This window comes from Aspergillus lentulus, assembly GCF_001445615.1.
Source record: "Aspergillus lentulus DNA, contig: Alt17, strain: IFM 54703, whole genome shotgun sequence".
In the NCBI taxonomy this organism is placed as follows: Eukaryota; Fungi; Ascomycota; class Eurotiomycetes; order Eurotiales; family Aspergillaceae; genus Aspergillus; species Aspergillus lentulus.
The window spans coordinates 1,657,905-1,681,083 of NW_028322112.1; the positions used below are offsets into that span (position 1 = coordinate 1,657,905).

General features: G+C 50.3%; 10 protein-coding genes across 10 annotated transcripts; 6 read left to right on the top strand and 4 right to left on the bottom strand.

Annotated features, from left to right (window-relative positions):
- Positions 1-854: 854 nt before the first annotated feature.
- ALT_9550 (putative tartrate dehydrogenase) lies at positions 855-2,079 on the bottom strand (the record flags this gene model as incomplete). The annotated part of the gene is made up of 3 exons (XM_033560008.2): positions 855-1,205; positions 1,282-1,772; positions 1,821-2,079. The coding sequence occupies 3 exons, from the start codon at positions 2,077-2,079 to the stop codon at positions 855-857; spliced, it is 1,101 nt and encodes a 366-aa protein (XP_033415899.2).
- Positions 2,080-2,653: 574 nt separating this feature from the next.
- Positions 2,654-4,828, bottom strand: ALT_9551 (CeGAL family transcription factor; the record flags this gene model as incomplete). Its single annotated transcript, XM_033560009.2, has 1 exon — positions 2,654-4,828. The coding sequence occupies one exon, from the start codon at positions 4,826-4,828 to the stop codon at positions 2,654-2,656; it is 2,175 nt and encodes a 724-aa protein (XP_033415900.2).
- A 713-nt stretch (positions 4,829-5,541) lies between these two features.
- Positions 5,542-6,117, top strand: ALT_9552 (uncharacterized protein; the record flags this gene model as incomplete). The annotated part of the gene is made up of 1 exon (XM_033560010.2): positions 5,542-6,117. One exon carries the CDS (start codon positions 5,542-5,544, stop codon positions 6,115-6,117), a length of 576 nt encoding a protein of 191 aa, XP_033415901.2.
- Positions 6,118-9,148: 3,031 nt separating this feature from the next.
- On the top strand, positions 9,149-11,470 carry ALT_9553 (alpha-galactosidase; the record flags this gene model as incomplete). Its single annotated transcript, XM_033560012.2, has 3 exons — positions 9,149-9,176; positions 9,259-9,865; positions 9,919-11,470. The coding sequence occupies 3 exons, from the start codon at positions 9,149-9,151 to the stop codon at positions 11,468-11,470; spliced, it is 2,187 nt and encodes a 728-aa protein (XP_033415903.2).
- A 651-nt stretch (positions 11,471-12,121) lies between these two features.
- Positions 12,122-12,862, top strand: ALT_9554 (uncharacterized protein; the record flags this gene model as incomplete). Its single annotated transcript, XM_089600640.1, has 1 exon — positions 12,122-12,862. The coding sequence occupies one exon, from the start codon at positions 12,122-12,124 to the stop codon at positions 12,860-12,862; it is 741 nt and encodes a 246-aa protein (XP_089455137.1).
- An 860-nt stretch (positions 12,863-13,722) lies between these two features.
- ALT_9555 (YoaK family protein) lies at positions 13,723-14,535 on the top strand (the record flags this gene model as incomplete). The annotated part of the gene is made up of 1 exon (XM_033560014.2): positions 13,723-14,535. One exon carries the CDS (start codon positions 13,723-13,725, stop codon positions 14,533-14,535), a length of 813 nt encoding a protein of 270 aa, XP_033415905.2.
- Positions 14,536-15,120: 585 nt separating this feature from the next.
- On the top strand, positions 15,121-18,978 carry ALT_9556 (putative Melibiase subfamily; the record flags this gene model as incomplete). Its single annotated transcript, XM_089600641.1, has 6 exons — positions 15,121-15,295; positions 15,420-15,577; positions 15,623-15,999; positions 16,050-16,111; positions 16,163-16,428; positions 16,711-18,978. The coding sequence occupies 6 exons, from the start codon at positions 15,121-15,123 to the stop codon at positions 18,976-18,978; spliced, it is 3,306 nt and encodes a 1,101-aa protein (XP_089455138.1).
- A 720-nt stretch (positions 18,979-19,698) lies between these two features.
- On the top strand, positions 19,699-20,091 carry ALT_9557 (thioredoxin family protein; the record flags this gene model as incomplete). The annotated part of the gene is made up of 2 exons (XM_033560017.2): positions 19,699-19,721; positions 19,791-20,091. The coding sequence occupies 2 exons, from the start codon at positions 19,699-19,701 to the stop codon at positions 20,089-20,091; spliced, it is 324 nt and encodes a 107-aa protein (XP_033415908.1).
- A 263-nt stretch (positions 20,092-20,354) lies between these two features.
- Positions 20,355-20,948, bottom strand: ALT_9558 (uncharacterized protein; the record flags this gene model as incomplete). Its single annotated transcript, XM_033560018.2, has 2 exons — positions 20,355-20,888; positions 20,943-20,948. 2 exons carry the CDS (start codon positions 20,946-20,948, stop codon positions 20,355-20,357), a joined length of 540 nt encoding a protein of 179 aa, XP_033415909.2.
- A 676-nt stretch (positions 20,949-21,624) lies between these two features.
- On the bottom strand, positions 21,625-22,492 carry ALT_9559 (CVNH domain-containing protein; the record flags this gene model as incomplete). The annotated part of the gene is made up of 4 exons (XM_033560019.2): positions 21,625-22,013; positions 22,062-22,174; positions 22,223-22,233; positions 22,292-22,492. The coding sequence occupies 4 exons, from the start codon at positions 22,490-22,492 to the stop codon at positions 21,625-21,627; spliced, it is 714 nt and encodes a 237-aa protein (XP_033415910.2).
- Positions 22,493-23,179: the final 687 nt, after the last annotated feature.

Genomic DNA, 23,179 nt, shown 5'->3' on the forward strand with positions numbered 1-23,179 from the left:
ATTTCCCTCCCACCACCCAGCTGCTTGCACCCACGGTCCCATACCGAAAGGGTCCACACACCAGTAGGGATCTGTTTCAACGCACAGCTGTAGCATCGCAGCGCCATTTGTAGGTGCAAGACAGAGGTACCCCGTGGTTGGCTCTATGAAGTACTCATAGGAGGCACCTGGGACCTGAGGAAAGCCAATTCTTATCGCGGTGGGCAATTCAGTACTAACTGAGGACGTAGCAAGCTGTTGGCCATCCGCTGCAGTGTCCGAACCACACACAGTGATGGTGAAAACCTGGGGATTGTTGACAGTCCAGCAGGGTGCATTGGACTGGTCTGGTGTGCTATGTTTGGAGTTAGTAAACAGTATGGCTTCATGCTGCGGTCATATTTTATAGGCCGAGTACTCCCTAGTTTGCCTTGTTAAAAGCTGGACAACGGGTCCCGTCTACCGAGGGCAAACGATAGCAGTCCTAATATATCAAAGAACTTCATCTTTGCTAGTCAGCCAATGTGCAAAATAAAGATAAGAGGTAGTAGTGATCCAGATCAGACTCCATTACTTTCAGTGCCATAACATTATTACAAAAGAGACGACTAGATAAATCGCGATACCGCGTCATTGCGAAGTAAGCTTTGGCAAGTCATAGGTTCTGAAGTGAATGTATGATGCTGCCAATTCCGAAAGCAGACAGTCAGCTTGTAGTGGAAAGTCCAGTAGTAAGGAACCTAGATATACATGTACTATATGGTATAGCATAATTTTTGCAGTATTTAAGTATACCATAGCTTATGCTTTAAAATCATAAACCGCATTTCTGAAGTTGTAACGTCGGAACCGGAGTCTCAAAGTTATCTATAGGTTTACTTTGCAGCGGCCAACTTCCGAATCTGCCCCACCACGGCCTCGGTGACCTCCCTTGTGGTGGCATTTCCTCCCAGATCGCGAGTCAGAATCCCCATCTCACACACATTTTCGACGCAGTCCAGAAGCTTCTTCGCCGCATCTTCCTCACCCAGCCAGGCCAGCATTTCTGCTGCTGTCCAAAACGTCGCAACCGGGTTAGCCACTCCCATACCTGTGATATCAAATGCAGACCCGTGGATAGGCTCGAACATGCTGGGATTCTCCCGCGTGGGGTCCAGGTTCGAGGTGGGGGCGATCCCAATGGACCCAGCCAACGCTGCAGCGAGGTCGGAGAGGATGTCTGCATGCTGTAGGTATTATTCCACCGTCAGTGTTTCTGCCGTCAAGGCAAGATAGCCGAATCGAATCTGGTTGGCCACTTACAAGATTCGTCGCCACAATGGTGTCCAGCGTCTCGGGCTTAAGAACCATTCTCGTGGTCATCGCGTCCACCAGCATCTTGTCCACTGTGACATCGGGAAAGTCCCTGGCGACCTCCGCAGCTACTTCGTCCCAGAGAACCATCCCATTGCGCTGCGCGTTACTCTTCGTCACGACAGTCAGTAGCTTCCGGGGTCTCTTCTGCGCCGTCTCAAACGCAAAGCGCATGATCCTCTCCACGCCATGTCGCGAGAAGATAGCCGTCTCGGTGGCTACTTCCCACGCCTTGCCTCGGTGCGAGCGTCCCCCTTGACCTGCGTACTCGCCCTCGCTGTTCTCGCGGATGATCACCCAGTCCAGATCGCCGGTCTGGCACTTGCGGAGAGGCGACTCCGTGCCGCGGAAGATCTTGGTTGGTCGGACATTGGCGTATTGCTGTAGCGGCTGGCAGATGGCCAGGCGGAGACCCCAGAGTGAGATGTGGTCGGGGACGTCTGTCGTCGTCAATAAGCGCGATTGCGTCTAATTTGTGATTGACTCACCAGGTGCACCGACGGCACCAAATAGGATTGCGTCGTGCTTCTTCAGCTCTTCCAGACCGCCGTCAGGAATGTACTTGCCGGTCTTCTTGTAGGTCTCCGAGCTCCAGTCGTAGGTGGTAAAGTTGAGTTTCAAGGTGCTAAGGGTTTCGCTGAGGGCATTGAGAGCCGTGATACCGGCCCCGATGACCTCGGGACCGATGCCATCAGCGGGAATAGCAGCGATGTTATAAGTCTTGTTAGGGAGAACGGAGGGAGACATTTTGACAGTGTCTACGGAATATAGAGTTCTCTGATAACTTGACAGATTAAATGAAGTTATACAGTGCGGGGTGGGTAATTCTTTCTATTATATCGCAGTCAAAATTATAACTCTCCTCACGATTCCCCCACTTTTAGTAGTGGTGATCGTGCCGGACATTGTCAAGTCCGGAGAATAGAGCGAGCGGGGTTGTTCTCCTCCGGTGTCAACGCATAGGACTAGGAAATGTCCGCCATCCCCCCCCTCTTTTGAGCACCAGGATATATCTACAATGAACCAAGAGTTGCCGACCGGGTTGGCAATTGAGTGGAAATTATTCAAAACATATTCCGTTACCTTTGTGTAAGAACTGAGGAATTGACTAGAAATCAATCATCCTCTTCCTCGACAAACTGCCCACCTCCTTCGTTTGTATATACTTTCTTGTATGAACCACATGCTCAAAATCTACCACATTTTATAAGATCTCCAAAACGCTCACCTAGTCTGTTGATATTGGGAACAGCATTTCCAACCAAGAATAATATTTCCTGTATTTGTCGACGGCGAGACTATATCATTGACAAATGGTAAATCATGAAAAGTTTTCGTGAATCATCCAAGGCCAGTCCGCGATACTCCATAGATTGTTTATACCACACGGGTCAGCCGTCGCAAAAGAAGCGATGTCCTGACCGGCAGCGACCGCATAGGGAAATTGTGAGCCCATCGTATCTCCGAATATCATACCAGCGGAGCTCAAGTCGTTCATATTGTCAGTTTCTACGCCGAGGCTGGATTGGTCATTATGCAGATCATAACTCGACGGGTGATGGGCCTGGTTTGGCATCGGCCGTTGCTGATGTGCTGGGGTGGATAGCCCAGATGTCCTCTCGGTAATGTTTGAAGCACTCATTCTCGGCGTCAAAGGTGAAGACAGGAGGTCTGCTCGCGACATGCTCTCATCCTGCACTGGGAATGGACCCATTCTACTATTTGGCTCTATTTCAATGTGACGCTCGCTTGAAGCTGACAATGTGGTCCGCTGTGTGCGTCTGGGAAAAGTCCTGGGTACCGGAGTCTGTTCCCTAGAATTAGAATCTAGCTTGATTTTCAAAGCCGACTCCATGCCTCTGATTGCTTCGATACAGGTTTCCGGCCAGCTACTCTTCCGCAGTGAGAGATTTTCCAATATAGATATACCGAGTTTAGCATATTTTAGGGCACTTGTAGTTGAAAACTCGCCCTCAGATGCGGCGTACATTAAGATGAGACAGGCCATCCAAGTAGCCCAGGTAAACGATGGCCAAGTCAATGGCGCTTGGTGTTGGCCACTATCTGCTGCATCTTGGCCACTTTGACTACTGTTAGGAGTCAACAAGTATGCCCTCAAAGCTGAAATCAGGGACCGCGAAGACTCAATGCAAGACTGTAGGGCTGGTTTGTATTCCGGCGAGAGTCTTTCAGCAGCGAGTAAGGGCCGATTCATTGATATGATGGCTTCATGCCTGAGGACCACAAGCAGTAAGCGGTGGTAAGGCTGCAAAGATGGTTCGTGCTCGGACGGACATTCTAGCTGCTCTCCCATGGGATAAACGTCGTCATAGACCTCGTTCCACCATTGCGCAAGTTCACCGTTGACGTACGTAGCCTCGAGGGTATTATTACGACTGTGCAGGATGGATTTGTTGCGGAGCTCCAGTATAAGACCCCTGAGCCTTGCAAACTTGGCGAGATGGATAAACAATCGCAAGTGGCTGTGAGAGCCTTTCGCCTGCTGCAACTTCCCTATTTCTCCGTGTCTTTCACTCGCTGGATAGCAGACATCGATGTCGTCATCCTGTATACTAGGCGGTGTTCCCAGAGCCTGGGACAAATATCTTTCTAGACAATAAATCGACCAGAAAAGGCGACGGCGAATATCTGCATCCTCACGGCTGAAACACGAGAATCGTGCAGGACAACGATGGAGACCTAGATGAAACGCAGTTCGACTGATCAATCCCCCGACCCTGGAAGCTGTATTGAGACGTAACACAGACGTCAGTACTAGCTGGACGCTGAATACTGCCTGCAGCAACGGAAGCGTTGAGGGCTCCAGCAGCAAACCATGGATGCTTTCCATCGCCTCTTGCACGGTTCGATACACCAGGGCAGAAGGGATCGGGTCCGCTGTCATACCAGAGTTCTGCGCCTGGCGGTTATCAATCACCGATATAGAAAGTATAGAGCGTAATATAGCTAGATCAGCACGGTCAAGTGACTCGATCCCTCTCTCACTGAGTCTCTCCATCGTTTCCAATACGGTCGGTGCATGCAGGAACGGGAAGATGGGATGCCAATACTCAAAGTAGCTCCGCGACCAACCCACGAGGCTCTCAAATGATACCGACTCAGGATTTTGAAGAGATAACTCGTATTTCAAACAGAGCTCATCCAGCCCGTGCGACTTGCCAGGACTTCTTTGTAACTGATCGTCTTCGCCAGGCACTAAGCTCTGGTTCCTGACTCGCGCTTCCTGTAAGACCGCTGAACGCTTGGCAAATGCATTGTAAACTGTGCGGATAAAGTGAATGCCACTGGAACTGCCCAGAAAGGTTGCGGAATCATCCCGTTCTGTCTCTCTCATGATTCCAATCTCTCGAGGCGACGGCCGGCACGTGCTTGTGATTGAAACCCCTTTACGCCTTTTGGGTGGCCGGCCATCATGCTGCCATGGCAAGTCGTCGCACCCAGCCAGACCGGTCACAGATGAAGACGGCGTGGCCATAATTGATCCGTATCCACGATCATAATCTGAAAATTGTTTGCGAAACACCTGCGAAGCCTCCAACGCTCCATGAGTTGAGGAGGTAGAGTGGATGACTAACCCTGGTATTTGCGGGGATATCACGTGGTTCACCGGAGTTTTTCAAGTCCGCCAGCCAACTCGCAACTGTCGTGTGGGTTATTGTTGTATAACCGGATCTGTCGACGATTGAATTGCCTTTATTCAGTGGTCAACATGCCTCCAGGTACGATAATCGTCGTGATCTCAGCGCGTTGTTTCGTCAGTTGTGGAGAGTCCTTATAGTGGCGTTATTCCGCTGTCTGGTTCTTCTGCCACCATCACGCTTCCCGAAAAGATCCGCTAATGGCAGAGATATGCAGAGACCGAGTCGGTCAGTCCTATTTCCTGCGAGTTATGCAGACAAAGAAAATGCAAGGCGAGTGGGGTGGTGGTCCTCTGGGTGACATGGAACTGACATACCGCCAGTGCGACCGCAATCTGTATGAATAACCGTTCATATACATGTAATAGTGGACCCTACAGAGACTAAGTTACTGTTGCCAGTCCATTCTGTTCTCAGTGTTCAGCGGACCCGTCAAAATGCAATTACCCAGAGAGTGGAAGGAGGTAGGTAATCTGCCGTCTTCGCCCATCATCCTGTTCCTGATGTCTTGTGCAGGGGCCTACCATTAGGCTACGTCAATCAACTAGAAATGCGACTTGCAGACACAGAGCTCGCTTTATATGAAGCGCTTGCAACTTTACGCGCAATGAACGGTCCATCACTCATTCGAGCTTCACGGAAGGCAGACATATCACCGAAACCGAAGGCTGCACGAGTGGAAGAATGGACGCAACTTCCTTTGCGTGAACCATCTGATTTGAAGCGCTGGCTGGAGGCGAAGAATGACCAGTTCATGATAAAGAATGTCATTAGCGATGCGCAGCGGACAATGCCTCTTGATGCAATTCAGTCCCCAAATAGTGCAACACAGCATCGCACTTCTCAGGCTTCCAATAGGTCTGGAATGCTGATCGGGACAGATTCACCGGACAACGCTCGATCAGATCGAGAGCTAACAGCGTCCAGAATGCAAACCAGTCATCAGATGAGCAGAAACGAAGATACTTCGCCAGCGACTCCTAGTAGGAGCCCCTGGGGTGAGGCATCAAGAGATGGGCTTCCGGAACAGGTTCAGGGGTCTTCGGGCGAATCGATGGTGCCTGAGGATAACCGAATGGGCAAGGCGACACAATTATCGAAGAGGCACCCGGCCATATATTTCTAGCATCAAGGCAACTCGCGCTGCACTGCATCGTTCGCTCCTGAAATAGTCACCTTGAATATGATTAGTCATGAACCTTTGCATGTAAATCTGCACGCTAATAGGATCTAGACCCCCTTAGGTTCTAAGGCCAAGCCACCGATGCGGCTGCCAAGATAAGGGCCGTGCGGGGTCAACCTGTGAATTGTAATCATGGGCCTTTTTTGACAGGACAAGTACTAGGCTAGGGGAACTATTATTTTAGGCGCTGGTCAGTATCTAGGCGCTTTCACTCTCGCACTAAGCTTCTGCTCCCATGCGGAGTTTCACTCAAGCCGATGCTAAGCCGATGGCCGTCGGGCCATACTCACCTAATGCCTGTGCGCTCTGCCGCAGTCAGAAGAGAAGATGCGATAAGACGCTACCGTCTTGCAGTCGATGCATGAAGTCCGCTTTCTCCGCATCTTCCCTTTAGCTTCATGTTACTGACACCGGGAAAGATCAAAGTTATCATGCGACTATTCGTGGAATGTGACACAAACCGAGGACTTTCCCAGAGTGGCGCTGTCTGATTTCCTCCTCTTTCATGTACCGGTTAACCAGGACCAGCTGTGGCTCCCCGGCAGCTTTCAGGCCTTACAGCCCCATTGGGACAATATCAGTTCCCGGCGTGTAGATATTGACAACTACTTTGTTGGTCTCGTCATGGCAGCGCTGACGGAGCAATGTGTATCCGTTGAGAGAATGCTCGAGGAATACTTTTGCGATATCCATCCCTGGTTCTCAGTGATCATAGAGCCAGGTTTTCGGAAACGGCTGTCTAACCTGCATCGCGAGCCTTGTGCAGAGACAGCAATGCTCCTATTAGGCGTGTTTTTGGTTACTGGCTCACGTGATCAATCTAGCAACGATACTGACCGGACGAGGATCTACCAGGTTGGCAAATACTTATTCTCCTTTCTACAGCTCCAACGGGAACCTTCATTGGAGATGGTGCAGAGTGGGTTGTTGCTGGTATTGTGCGAGCTGAGAGCTTCCCGGCTCAACGAGGCTTCTGTAAGCGTTGGGAATTGCGCGAGGCTGGGATATACTCTTCGCTTGAATATCGATCATATCCAACATGATGAGGAAAGTTCCCCCTGGGATGTATCCGAGGAACGAAGAAGAGTCTGGTGCGGACTATATATGTTAGACCGGTAGGCCACCCACTCTTCTACTCAATTATGGCCACTTAAATGAGATGCATCAGGATCATTTGCCAGGTAGCCACCGAGTTTCGGGCGCCTCACGCAGTCGAAGAAGCTGATGCCAGTTATCGGCTGCCGATAGACGACATCTTCTGTTATAAACTGAAAACACCGGTCCCCGGCAATTCTCATCCGTCTTTATCGACGCCGCTTCAGGTTCCCTTGTGTTATTTTGCCCGTGAGATCCAGGCGTCCCGCATCCTCGGACAAGTCCAGATGCTTAGACGGTCAAGTGACGCCGATTGGTCGTTCGAACAATTCACAGTTCTTGATCGCACACTGATGCAGTTTATGGAGATTCTATTTGAGCAAACGCCCGGGAGTTGGGCAGTTCTGTGTGGGGCAAATGCCATTTGTTTATCGTGCGTGCACTTGTATGCTTCGAGGTTGTCTGGTCACTGAAGTATACTAGGTCTGCAATAACTCTTCATCAAGACCGCCTATCCCGAGCAGCTCGTGGAGCAATTTCCTCGACTGATCTGGATACCTCGTTCCTTGCGATCACGGCGTATATTAAGATGGTCGGAGATATCTGCTCCAAATTCGACGACCTTGAGCCTAGTAGGAAGATACCTTGCGTACCCCTACCGGCCGTGATGTGCACTGGAGAAGCTCTCCTCGCAGCCAGAAATCTCAAACAGTCATATGGGCTGGCGTTTCACTTCGAAGAAGAGCCTTTCCAACGCATCCTTACCTACGCTACAAGAACATGGAATCTTGCTGGTATGTTTGGTCCCCATGTTTTGGCCTCCTCTGCCGAAAATATTCACGAGGCGGCTGATCCTTGAGTATGAAGATGAGTATCTCCGACGCACAGCAGACATGACTCGGTTTCAATAATCTATTCAGATATATTGCTGTGTAATAAAATGATTCTCAGAAAGGATAGCCGCTTGCCAAAAGCGCTGTAATTCCGAGAAACAGACACATAGACCACCAAGTCTTTGGCAAGTCTTTGGCAAACCAATCGACAAAAACTACAGATATTTTGGATTGATAGCTAGTGATGACCGGCGCATCACCGAAGGCGACAACAACAATAGCAGCAGGACTATGCTAGTTAAGGTAAACAGATTATCATAACCCCTAGGCCCCCGCCGACAAGGACAGGACGCGTGGCTAGCAATGGTAGGGTACCACAGTCTTCAAAGCATTTCCGTTCAAGGTATATAGGTGTTTCAGAGGTTCTGCCGTTAGTCAGGCGGCCCTACGATGATCTGAGGGATATCTGCATCGGTTAGGTACATAGCTACTGATCCATGCAGCTTCATTTTTCAGTTACTCCATGAAGGCGCGATATGGTCGACGAGTTCTAGAGGGCCTGGCTTGACTGCCTTTCGGTCTAGCTAGAGAAACTGAAAGCTAGAATGAATATTATATCACCTTGTATAGCCTTAAACTAAGTCAGATGAAGTATTTATGAAGGTATCCAGGTAGTAGTAATCAGCGATATGATAATACCTCAGGTACTAGCAAGAGAATAATCTGTCTAATAATGAAAAGAAAGGTCAATGCAACTGCCTAAATGGATAAGCAGTAATCTATATCGAATTGACGGGCCGTCCCCCGTGGCCATTTCGGTTAAAAGCAATAGTGGCGGAATCAGCCCACTTTTAGCTGCCAGCTGGACCGGTAAGGTTAGATGGTAATATCGATAATAACTTTTTGTTTATTTTCTTCCTCTAAGCTGCCCCCCGCGGGGCTGACTACTGCGGAGATATATTAGATGGAAATCCTTCCTGTTGGAAGCATCGCTTTAGTCACTGCATGAGTAGTATCTCCTCGCTTGATCTCCTGGAAAGAATACAATGGCTCAGAAATCCCCGACAGCCAATGGTAAGCAAACATTGATCAAGCTTGTCCATGCATCAGCAAATATCCTAAAACTCTGCACTGTTTCTAACCTTTTCGGTGACAGCTATTGTCGTCGACGGCAAAGCCTTTGCCCTTAATGGCTACAATGTTTCCTACCGGTTCCACGTTGACGAGAGCACCGGCGACCTGCGCTCCGATCACTTCGGCGGGAGCGTCAGTGGACCTATTCCCGATGATCCAGCGCCCATAATCAATGGGTGGACCGGTATGCCTGACCGCGTTCGCCGCGAGTTCCCGGACCAAGGCCGGGGAGACTTTCGAGTCCCTGCCGTTCGAATCCGGCAGGCACAGGGTCATACCGTCTCGGCTTTTCGGTATGATTCGCACACCGTGGTGAAGGGCAAGCCTGCGCTTCTTGGATTGCCGGCGACATATGGTACAGAGGACGATGTCTCAACGCTGGTGGTGCATTTGTATGATCAGTATAGCGAGGTGGTGGCGGATCTAGTGTACTCCATCTTCCCAAAGTACGACGCCATTGTGCGGAGCGTGAGCTTGACGAACAAAGGCAAGCGCACGATCTCAATCGAGGCACTTTCTAGCATGAGTGTGGATTTACCATGCGAGGACTTTGATATGATAGGCCTCAGAGGAGACTGGGCGAGAGAAGCGCATCGGCAGAGGCGCAAGGTGGACTATGGCATACAGGGGTAAGACATCGGTATAAAACCAGTAAGACAAGACTATTGACCTACTGTGTCAGGTTCGGGAGTACAACAGGCTTCTCGTCGCACTTGCACAACCCCTTCGTCGCCCTGGCACATCACTCTACTACTGAATCCCAGGGCGAGACATGGGGTTTCTCACTGGTCTACACCGGCTCCTTTGCTGCCAATGTTGAGAAAGGCTCGCAGGGATTGACGCGTGTGTCTATGGGTTTCCATCCAAACCAGCTATCCTGGCCACTGGCACCAGGGGAAACCCTCACGTCTCCCGAGTGTGTATCGGTATACTCAAAAGACGGTCTAGGAGGCATGTCGCGCTCTCTGCACCGCCTCTATCGCAATCATCTTATGAAAAGTAAGTTCGCCACGGACAACCGACCTGTCCTGCTGAACAGCTGGGAGGGCTTGTACTTCGACATCAACGAGGAGAACATGTACCGCATGGCACAGGAGTCCGCTGCTTTGGGCGTAAAGCTCTTCGTCATGGACGATGGGTGGTTCGGCGATAAATACCCTCGAACCTCAGACGCCGCCGGGCTGGGCGACTGGATCCCCAATCCAGCTCGATTTCCTAATGGACTTGAGCCACTCGTGAAAGCCATCACCTCGTTGAAGGTGGCCAACTCGTCGGACCATCTTCGCTTCGGTATCTGGGTTGAGCCTGAAATGGTGAACCCACGGTCAAGCCTATACCACGAGCACCCTGACTGGGTCCTCCACGCAGGCTCTTACCCGCGCACCGAACAACGCAACCAGCTCGTGCTGAATCTCGCGCTACCCGAAGTACAAGAGTTCATCATCGACGCCATCACCAATATCCTCAACAGCGCTGACATCACCTACGTAAAATGGGACCACAACCGTGCTATCAACGAGACACCCTCCCCGGCCGCAAACCACGCCTACATGCTTGGAATGTACCGCGTCTTCGACACCCTCACCTCGCGCTTCCCCAATATCCTCTGGGAAGGATGCGCCTCCGGTGGCGGGCGCTTTGACCCCGGAGTTCTACAGTACTTCCCCCAAGTCTGGACATCGGATAACACCGACGCCGTGGAACGCATCTTCATCCAGATGGGTACCTCGCTGGTCTACCCCGCCAGCGCAATGGGCGCGCATATCTCCGCGGTGCCGAACCACCAAACAGGGCGAACGGTCCCGCTTACATTCCGCGCGCACGTTGCAATGATGGGCGGATCGTACGGGCTTGAGCTCGACCCGCTGAAGATGCGCCCTGACGAGAAAGCTGCGGTTCCGGAGCTGATTGCCTTGGCTGAGAAGGTCAACCCCATCGTGCTGAAAGGCGATATGTGGAGGCTTAGTCTCCCTGAGGAGTCGAATTGGCCTGCTGTGCTGTTTATCTCGGACGACGGAGCCAAGGCTGTCTTGTTCTTCTTCCAGCTTAGCCCGAATGTTAATCATACCATGCCCAGGGTGAGATTGCAGGGGCTCGATCCGCGAGCGATGTACCGCATTGACGAGCAGGGGCCGTGTTCGGGCGATATGCTGATGAACCTTGGGTTGCAGTATTCGTTTAGCACGGATTATGCCAGCAAAGTTGTGTTCTTGGAGAGGGTCGATGCGGCGTGATTGTTTGCCTACAATAATTGGCTAGGGTTTTGAAGCCGCAGATTGCTACTATATCCAGTCACTATAAAGTGAGGTTTACATGCCCATTCGATAAAAGGCATCTACAAAAGACAACTGCAGCTACGAAGAATACGGCTCTCCTTTGACATCAAGTAAGCTATGTATAGAAGGGGTGAATGGACTTTAATGGCTCGTTTACTCGTGTAGCTGGAAAACACTCGGACAGAGTTATAAGTATGCCCAGAAATCCTGTTTCTCGCAGAACTAAATGCCAGCGCCCAAAATAACATATTTCTTATTGGCAGAAGCAGAAAACAAGGGACAAATGATGATAAAAATCTGCAAGTCTGTTTAAACGGGCGTTGTGGCAGGAGTGTGAAAAGGGCAAAAAATGCAATCGCATCACTTGATAAACAACAGGTGCTATGCGTTTCACGCGACAATATACGCGATAATATCGTGCATGAAGACACATATAAGGCCTTGGATCTGGTGGTATGCCTGGCCGAGACAATGGGCTCAGTTCTGTAGACTCTAATCCTACGTTTGCTCGTTGCTATTCCCAACATGAAGGCCTATTGCTTCCTCAGCCTTTTGTCTTTATCAGGCCTCGCGTAGCGCGCACCCTCAATATTGTCGCCCATCAGGACAATGATATCCTCTTCCAGAACCCAGACATCCTCAATGACATTGCCGCAGGCCCGGCATGTCCGCTCTGTATACCTAACCGCTGGCGACGCAGGCCGGGACTCCCAGTACTGGACCAGCCGACAAGCAGGCGCCATGCAGGCCTACGCCGCAATGGCCGGTATGCCCAATGTCTGGGACGAATCCGATATTGGGGTAGAGGGCAAAGATATCCCTGTCTACTCGCTTCGAGACCGCGATATCTCCCTCACGTTCATGCACATGCCCGACGGCAGTATCGACGGAGACGGCTTCGCCAGTACAGGCCACGAATCGCTCGAGAAGCTGTGGAAGGGCAAAATCGACTCCATCCGAACAGTGGACGAATCCGGCACGAGCTACACGCGCAGTGACCTTATCGAAACCCTGGCGCAGATCATCAACGACTTCCACCCCGATTGCATCAATTCTCAGGATTACGTCCACCCGTATGGCTCGGGAGACCACAGCGACCACACCTCTGCTGGATTGTTCGCGAATGAAGGGGCTAAGGAGTCCAGGTTCCAGGGGAATGTGATGGCCTACCGAGGATATCCAACCAAGGATGAGCCCGCTAACGTCGCTGGCTCTGATCTGGACAGAAAGAAGGCGGCTTTCTACACGTATGGCAACTATGATCCCGTGGCGTGTTCCTCGGACCAGTCGTGTGCTGGTACCGATTATGAAAAGTGGCTGCTTAGGCAGTACATTGCGAACAATGAGTAGGTGGTCCCATCCTTTTTCTGAGGCAGTGCTGACGGGCGTACACAGGGTGCAGAGGCCCAAGGTTAAGAATTCGACTCACGTCCCGCTTCCTTCGGTTCACAAGGCCTCGTACCGACTGAGGTTATGATGCTTTTGACTTTATGAGGCGCAGCGCGTAGTCTACCACTTGTGCATAAACTGATACACGTGTGGTGCTATGGTGAGGGTTCAATTGCCCGCTGAGGATGATTATAATTAGTATATAATAATAGTAATCATTCTATGAAAGCACTTCGGTATTAGGAAATCCATCCTGGGACTGTCGCTTTTATACCGTATTACAAATATTCAATAACTTGTAGTTCACTGGTTCCCGCATGTCTATGATTCCGCCAGTCCTGGAGGAAATATATATATATGTCGCCGTGGGGGGCCACGGATAGGAATCTATGTTGCTTGCCATTTCATGTAGGACCTGAAGCACTACTTTAGTCCGTCGTGGCTATCCATCCAATAACATATGATGGTATCTCTATTTCCTCGAATCTTTCCATTCTGCTTCCTTACCGCTTATTACAGTCTGCCTCAGGCATCAACGCACTCACCCACCAATAGTTGATACTATAACCTGGTCAGCCATCAGTAAAGAATATCTGATTCTGTATTTAGCATAATGCAAGATAAACGCGTCTTTCCGATATACTGAATGCCAGACTACGACGCGATTGATTGTTGTGATCAGAGTTTCACTAAAAATGTAACAAATGCGACGTCACGGCTCCACACCAGAACCCACGTTTAGAGACGCGTCGAGCTTGCTGATATTTATCCACTGGCATTCTCCATTCCCAACTCAGCCTCATCGGAATACCATTTGCAGGATGACACCTCGACATCGCGATTCGCAGTCGATCCCACACGAGACAGACTGGTTACTGCACCCTGGGAACAACAACACTCCGCCGACCAAGTCGCGTGCCCGCCAGATCGCCGCCCATCTCTCGGCGGAAATCAACCCTCACTATGGAGATCTACTGCTCATTTTCTGCTATGTCATTACGGGACTACTCGATAGCTCCGCGGTGTTTATCTGGGGCTCTTTCGTGAGCATGCAGACCGGCAACACCGTGTACCTAGGCCTGGGCCTGATCGGCGTAGACAAGACCACCCGCTGGATCAAAGCCGGCGTCTCCATTTTCAGCTTCTGCTTTGGCTCTTTCTGCTTCACTGCTTTCCACCGACGGTTTCCCTCGCGACAGCGCTGGGTGCTTTGTGCGTCGTTCGCCGTCCAGATGCTCTGTATAGCTGTCGCAGCGACGATCGTGACCATGCACTTTCCGTCCAGACACACAGAACTCAGTTGGAAAGCCCTCGTGCCGCAGATTTTGGTCGCGTTTCAGAGTAGCGGACAGGCTGTGACGAGCCGCATCCTGGAGTTTAATGGGTTGACCAGTGTCGTGTTGACCAGTGTCTACTGTGACTTTTTCTCCCATCCTAGGTTTCCCTCACTTTCTGCGGTTGAGGAGAGGAGGCGACTGGGGGCGATTGTTTGTTTACTCCTGGGGACGGTTCTAGGAGGCCTGTGGACGAAGAGTTCGGTGGGATTGATGGGGGCTTTGTGGACGGCAGTTTTGTGTAAGGGGTTGATTGCTGGTGCCTGGCTGGGATGGAAAGGGCAGCAGAGTGATGATTGAGTTATCTAATAAACCATCTTCACGCCGTTGTATAGACAAAGCCCTGTCATAAACGCTATGACAAATCATCAGGCGACTACCAGAATCCTACGTATCAACATCCTCTACTAACTACTATTTGGGACGAGATATGACGCTATTGCATCTTGTGAGGCCATACTGGCACTTATACCGTCTAGATAGCCAGTGGCATTCTACTTCCCCTCGCTTAAACTGGCAAGAGGCTGTGTACGACCCACCCATTTCTATATTTGGTCCGATAAATCACAGATCCAAAGATGAATACTGACTTGACTGCGCCTCATGTACATGATCAATGCGGTCAGGAGATGCCAGATATCATTATAGTGACTAAAACGTCATGTAGTACTTAAAGCATTGGCATTCGTGGAATCTTCTGCCGCCATAGAGATCTTGAACCTTTTTCGGGACCGAACCATGGGAGGAGAGCCACGGCAGCACAGCCGTTGATATCATCACTCCAGCCCCGGTCAAACACCTCGAGATACAGCTTTATTATGCTGTTTCATGTTCACCATGCTACCTGTCAAATACAGGTCAAGAATTGCTCAGTAATGAATATGGATGGACCAGCTTAACCTCACGCACTTCGAGGGCGCTGCGAATACAGCGTATCTGGCGCAGTCGAGGGTACCCAATGTTATCGCCTGCAATGTGATCCTGCTGTCCGTCGTCAGTATAGCTGTTGCTGTGCGGCTGTATGTGCGTTATCGCTATTACAGGATCCGTTCTGATGATGGTAAGTCATACTACTCTCGACCACTAAGTCAGGGCTAATTCTTGAAGTTCTCTGCATTATAAGCTGGGTATGGTCACGTATGCCAATATTGGAGCTGTGTAGATATGCTGATTGGAATCGGCAGATGTTCACGTTTGCACTCTGTTTTATCTCAATGTGGAGTATGGCAGCTTCTCCCTGATCTCGCCTGACTCTAACATGGGCCTAGTGACTAGATATGGCTACGGAAGACATTTCGAACTCATCGCCGACCAACCCTCCACTATCACCATGTTTCTCAAGGTAAGTCTCAATTCATCCCGCGCGGACCTCCGTTGACATCACTAGCTTGTATTCGTAACTCAATTAGTATATATAATCGCCCTGAACACGATCAAGGTGTCGTTCTGCGTTTTGTACATGCACATATTTATACCCTCGCGGGTCCTCACATCATTATGCATCGCCCTCATCATACTGCTCATCATGGAGTGCGTCGAAGAGATCATAGTGGTCATTCTACAGTGCCGGCCCGTGCAGGCGGCATGGGATCCAACCATCACCGGCCGCTGTTTGAATATCACCCTGTTCTACTACATCAGCTTCGGCATCAAATTAGCGACAGACATTGCAATCTTCGTCCTGCCTATTCCTCCCCTGCTCCGGCTCCGGGTTCGTGGCCTCCAGAAGTTCGGGGTTATCCTCATGTTTGCGCTGGGGTTGCTGTATGTCATCTTAGAATCGCTTGCATGCCTTTACTGACCGAAGCCTCCAGAGTCTGCGTGACGAGCATTATTCGTGTGACCTACATCAAGAACTTCAGTCCGGACCACACATGTAATTATCTCCTCTCGCTGCAATGGAGAGTGTAAACTAACGAACCTTCAGGGTTTCTAGTCGCTCCCCTCAACTGGTCCGCAGTGGAAGTCTGCGTTGCAATCTTCATATCCTGCCTACCCTCGCTCAAGACCTTAATTACGCTCCATTGGCACATACCCAGCCTTGTCGCCTCGAGAAACAGGGACAGCACCACCGATCCTCTGTCCACGCGGATCTGCACCTTTTTCATGGGAAGAGGCAAAGAAGCGGACCATGAGCGGCATATGTCTCCTGATGGAACTGCTCGCCACGATATTCCTCTTTCAGAGAACCATGTACGTACGGTAGACGGCGCTTCCAGTAATTTTGTCGGAGAGGTATGAGATATAGCCCTCATCGGGCTAGGATATTTAGGTATATGCGGAATCAAATTACCGCGACTGTACATAGACTTGTATATGGCTTCATCGAAATCCTGCAACTAAGGCTGTGGCCATCACTTGAGCCACCAAATACTGATCGCAAAGGCCAATGCGTCTAGTATACTACATTCCATTGAGAGAGTTAGTCATATAAATCAACCTATCGAATGATGCTAAATGAACCGACTCATGAAGCCTATTGGCGCAATATTAGCCGGGATCTGCCCAGCGGATATTTGCCCCTCTTTAAATACGATTCCCCAGGCCAAGGAAATCCCGGAGGCCCCAGTAACTAGACTCATCAACCCTGACATGCCGTCGCAAACAATTACACTCGAAAGCCAGGCTCTCCGAGTCAAAGTCCTTATTGATAAAGATGGGGCCGCTTTCTTAAAAGAGGTGCTGCCTCTTCCTGGCACTTCGCCGACCCCCGCGTTCAAGAACTTCAGTGACTCGTATGCGCCTTTGGTAGAGGTGCGGCTGGCCGGAGAGGGAACAGAAAGGAATAAATCGTCGAAAAGTCTTGTGGGGAGCTACGTCGGTGCTCGTCTGCGGTATCAGTCTCATGAGATTGATACCGCAGCGGACTCCCAGACACTCCATGTGAGACTACAGGACGGTATATCCGGGGCACTGGTTACCTCGCATCTGACGATTTACGAGGAATTCCCCGTGCTACGTGCGACCGCTAGCATTCAAAACGGTGGTGACAAAGATCTCGTCGTCACGCAGCTTACATCATTAGTCCTCGGTGGGCTATCGACCAGTTCGGAGAGGTGGTGGCACGAATATAGACTCTCCGTGCCCAACAACTCGTGGTTCCGAGAAGCCCAGTGGGTTGAACATGACCTGCCCAGTCTCGGGGTCGATGATTGTGGCGTCTACGGACGGCCTGATGAGCATTGGGGAAGCCTGACGCACTATTCAGTATCGAACCGCGGCACCTTTTCCACGGAAGGACATCTCCCTATGGGACTTCTGAAGCATGTCAGCGGAAAAGACACCTGGCTCTGGCAGGTCGAGAACAATGGCTCATGGCGATGGGAGATAGGAGACTGGAAGGATAGCATTTATCTAGCTGCTGGTGGGCCGGTAGAGACCGAGCATGACTGGAGGGAGAGGCTCGCTCCAGGACAGGAGTTTACCACAGTTCCTGTAGCGCTGTGTCATGTTCAGGATGACTATGAGAAAGCCTTTGCAGCCATGACCCAGTACAGACGCCAGATCAGACGCAAGCACCGAGATCATGACCGGCTGCCGATCATCTTCAATGACTACATGAACTGTTTGATGGGTGACCCCACCGAAGAGAAGGTCTTAGCGCTTGTAGATCCCGTTGTCAAAGCAGGCGCCGAGTACTTTGTGATTGACGCTGGCTGGTATGCCGATGATTCCGGCTGGTGGGACGACGTTGGGTTGTGGGAGCCGTCTCAGAAGAGGTTTCCATCTGGATTTAAGGAGCTTTTGAGTCAGATCCGGAACAAAGGACTCATTCCCGGGCTTTGGATCGAGCCTGAAGTCATTGGAGTCCGCAGTGTTGTGGCAAAGCAGCTCCCAGACGAAGCGTTCTTCCAGCGGGATGGTCATCGCATCTTGGAGAAGAACCGATATCAACTCGACTACCGCCATCCTACCGTCCGAGAACACATGAGCGCCGTCATCCACCGTCTAGTGACCGAATACGGCGTTGGGTACTTCAAGTTCGACTACAACATCGACGTCACGCAAGGGACAGACATCAACTGCTCAAGTCCTGGCTCCGGCCAACTAGAGCATAACCGTGCGTATCTTCACTGGGTAAATGAATTGCACGATCGCTACCCCCACCTCCTGATCGAAAACTGTTCCAGTGGCGCCCAGCGGATGGATTACGCCATGTTGGCGGTCCACGCTCTCCAGTCGTCGAGCGACCAGCAAGATCCAGAGCGCTACCCGGCCATTGCGTCGGCTCTCCCTACGGCTGTTACTCCGGAACAAGGGGCAATATGGGCCTACCCGCAGCCGGCATGGGATGATGAGCTTAATGCGATGACTGTAGTCAACAGTCTTCTGGGCAGAGTGCATCTAAGTGGTCGTTTAGATCTTCTCCGGCCGGAGCAGTTTGATTTGATCAAAGACGGCATGGATGTTTATAGAGCCATACGGGCTGATTTGCCCACAGCAACCGCCTTTTGGCCTTTGGGTCTTCCACAGTGGCACGATGATTGGTTCTCACTCGGTATGGCTGTAACGAAGCGCGATGTCAATGGTCGCGAGTGCTATTACCTTTCTATTTGGAGACGAGGCGGTCCTGAATCTATCGACCTGCCCGTCAAAGCCCTCTGTGGTAGGGCTGTTAACGCTGAGATCCTTTATCCCACCAGGCTTCCTGCGATGATTGAATGGTTGTCTAACAAAGGTTTATTGAAAGTCACTATTTCGTCTGAAATGGGAGCTCGACTTGTCAAGCTGACAGCAGAGTGATTCAATGACTCTTGTTAAGGACAGGAGGACATGTGGTCCAGGCTATTTAAGCTTTTATATATTGCCACACTTGCTAATAGGAACTCAGTCATTTCCGTACTTCCTACATGACCATACGATGCCCTAGAGAGGGTTGAAAAAGAAGCAACAACATTTGATATTGTATAGCACAAGCAGTGTTTGCCCTTGGTGTCCTCTGCTGCCTTCTCCTAGTATTTCAACCGAAACTATTACGCTGCATAATACCACCATTCTATGATGGTGAAAGGCCAAGCAGGATCGTCGGAATCCACTCCTTAGTAAGACATCAAGGCATCCAAACATGTGGGGAGGCCTACCTAGCGCCTGGCTTGGATGATCTGCAAGATGACGTGGATCCTCTTCTCAGGTAGCGTGGCGTGCTCAGTGGTTATCCCTGAGAGGTATCTGGCTAGTATCCCTCCAGCTAAGGGGATCTCACACGGCTGAAGTGGGGCCCTGCAGAGTAATTCACTAATCTAGCCATATAGACTATAGTACAAGTACATGTACAGCTGAACGGTGGGGCAGGAGGAGGAGGAGGAGGAGGGGCAATGCTGCATGAAACCATATAAGAGGAAGGTCAGGTCAAAGTTATTTCTCTCCTTGTTCCTAACCTCATTATCTCGCGTTACCCTTATTCTTTACAAACTATCCCAACCCTCCATTTGTCATCCTGCAGAAGAGAACCCCCAGAGCAAGATGCCTGTTACCGCCATCACCTCGTAAGTGAAGTTGAAAATATCCCTTTATCCCAGGCTATTGTCTAGTGCTAATAATCCAAAACACGGCAGGTTCGAGCAGTTCAAAGAACTCATTAACGGCAACAAACCTGTTATAATCGACTTCTGGGCAACATGGTGTGGACCTTGCCGAGTTATTTCACCCATCTTCGAGAAGCTGTCGGATGAACCCGCATATGGCGATGTCGGATTCTACAAAGTTGATGTCGATGAGAATGCGCTGATTTCTCAAGAGGTCGGCATCCGTGCCATGCCAACCTTTGTTCTCTTTAGAAACGGGATCAAGATTGGTGAAGTTGTGGGAGCCAATCCACAAGGTCTGGAAAACTTTGTGGCTCAGGCTGTTCTATAAAGCCTGAGAGAATAGAGACAGGGTTGCTTCTATTACCGTGTGAGGCTTCTAAGGACGAAGAGAGTTGAAGCGCCTCTTTTAGGAAACAACTACGGTTTTGTCCGTACACAATATTTCCCATCCTTATCCTTAGTTCTGTCTTGCCTGTAATCAGCATTGCAAGAGATAGCATTCTAAATCCCAAAAGCATGAAAGCACCAAAAATCACAATATAAGTTACCCTTCACAAGTTCTCAACCATAACCACATTCCTGATCCGCCCATCACGTCCACTCTTCCTTGACGCCGGCGAGGAATTCGCGGATGACTGCCTGGTCACCGCGGACATGCAGTGTCTGCTTGCCATCTACAAAGGTAACAGGAGCAAACCGACCGTCAGGCATGTACTTGTAGAAGCGCACATAAGTTCCAATCGCAATCAGGCCGTAAATGGCGCGCATCCGGTCCTCAGGAACACTCTGCAGCGAGCGACGCAGCTCCCGCTTCAGAAAGTGTTCGTTTCCCTCCCAGGAGAAAGCGGACCCGTCCGCTGGAGCTGCCGTGAAATTGACCTGGAGGAAGTGCACGCCCGCGTTAAAGCCCTGGGTGCGCACGACGGAGCCTAGGCCCAAGTAGCCGTGAGTGTTCAGGTCGAGATTGATGTAGTACTGGGTGTCTTGGAAGGGGAACGGAGCATACTCTCTGTTGGGGAACAACCTCACCAGGATGTTCTTCCAGATTTCTGCCACTTCTCTCATGTTGGCGGGACGCTGGGTGTGGTGGCCAGCGACTGTGACCAAGTCTGGGGCGTTGATTGACTAGATCGGTTAGTCAGTATATGGGGTACTTCGGGTATGGGGGATTAGACTTACCATCATTACGCAAGAAGTATTCCCGGTAAACAGAATAGTGGTTTGCAAAAGTTCAATGGAAGCTGATCAAGGCTGGAGGGGTCAGTTGAAGAGGGCGAAATAGCTCTGAAAACAGAGATGCTTGATGAGGAGGAGAGTCTTGCCGTCAGTGGTAGACGACTGACTTTTATACGTGTTTTTCAGGGAGATGTTCCTGCTGTAGCTTGTTGTCTCAAGTTGCAACAAGGACAATGCCATTGTTTTCAAGACATCATGTTGGATCAGACACTCGGCGGATGAGACAATAGAACAATGAGATGTAGCTATTGCTTCTCGTTTCTCGGCTTGTCTGAGACCAAAGTGGAGCTTCCCAATGGAATTGTATTCGTCTATACCAGCTGTCTCCTTCGTGTCAGGTACTGAGTAAGACATCCAGGTTTTCTTTGGTTCTTCGACATCTCAGAGGAACTCCTTCATGTGTTTCAACTTCTGATGATAGTGAAGATCTGAACTGCTCAGCCAAGCGGATACTTGACACAGTGTCGCAAAACACTTGCTAAGTTTACATTATCTTGAATAGTAGTACTGTTGCTCACTTCAGGAATTGTGTTCATTTAAGTAGGGATCAATAAAAGCTAGAATCGCAGACCCCTGACTTCTGAAGACAATCATACAGAGACTATGTCTCCTGTACGTCCATTGTTTAATCCGCGTTCCACAGTGGAGTCACTGAGAAGCCTTTGACACCTGTCGAAAACGTCAAGCAAGTGCCCTGGTTTTCCTGTGTAAAGGCCGCAACCGGGTCACTTGTGCAATCTGTATCCGAGTACCCTACAATCTCCCAGCCCTGATTGTTCACCGAGTTACCGCATGCCCAGGAGTACTCTACTCCGAGGTTAAGATACCAGCAGCTTGTTGGGCGATTGAGTATGATCGTTGCTCCAGATGAGGCGCACGAGTTGTTCAGTGTTGACATGTCAAGCTCCACCTCAAATCCCGAGGGAATGGGATATGAGGAATCTGATGGAACAGTGGTGACGGGCCCAGTGAGGTTGGAAAGGAGGTGCCCGTCATAGTTGGCGATATGTTCCTCTACAAAGCTGTTAGTGGTCACACCAACGTATGTTCGGAGGACCTTACCTAGATTCAACGTTGTGTTGCGGTACGGAGATGGTGCGCCTCTGCAGGAGCATTGCAAAGTTGAACCGCTGTTGGTGAGCGCGCAGTCCTTGCAGGAATTCCAGTAAAGTCCGCTGCGGAATCTATCAGTAGATGCTGGTCACCAAGCAAGACAGACGTACTCGATGGCCCACTGTACTTTGCGTTAGTCTCCGTAAGAGAAAAGGAGGTGATGACAGTCGAGCACTCACCTCGAGCACAGCATTATCGTTGGCAATCTTGTTTGGCAGATAGACGCTGCTAGTGGTGTTGCCATTGCCGTCATCCTTTGGACAGGTTGCAACTAGCCAACCTTCGTTGAGATAGATATCAGAACACTCTTTACTATATCCCTGGGCGTGGACAAGTACTGCACTGAGGGCAGTCAGCAAAGCAAAGGTTGTGGCACGCATGATGACTGATTGCTTTCTGTGAGAGGAAAATGGGATGACTGGAAGTGGCTCCTCACCTTTATATCATCAATTCTGTGCTGCAATCAAGCACCCGCCAAAAGTAAATGACGGTGTCAGCAATTGATAAGCACTAAGGCATACAGTCCATCCAACTCCGACATTCAAAGTTGATCCTAAGTGGCTGCACAGACTCTCACCCAATTTCCCAGATGCTTATCCCATGCTATGCCGTTATGACCCGCTTGTTGTTATAGCTCGGCTGAAATCTCCGGAGTTCGAATCCGAAGTCTAGACACAACAGAAAGAGGGTCTCCAAGCGAATGACTCTTCTGCAGCTATGCTCGGTCATACCGTGATTCCTTCCCTAGTGCAGTCGAATGATTCTTTCTCCCATAAGCCGCGTCATCAAGCTTGGCTGTCAGCATAAGCTTAATTAATCTCCTTCGGGGCAAACTTTCCTTCCGTGCTCATTTACCCCGATCCATGGGAAATTGTATTCGATGTCCATGCTATATAAGCACTCGGCATCTTTACTAAGCCTTGAGAACACAGGTTGATATGAAAGTGGGGTGTGCATTTATAACGCTCTGCAAGTCCCGACGCACATTATAGTTAGAGGATCATTATTGACCACCACTTCTTCAGCCGCAAGTTTGGATCTAGATTTTGCTCAACGTCGGCAGAAAA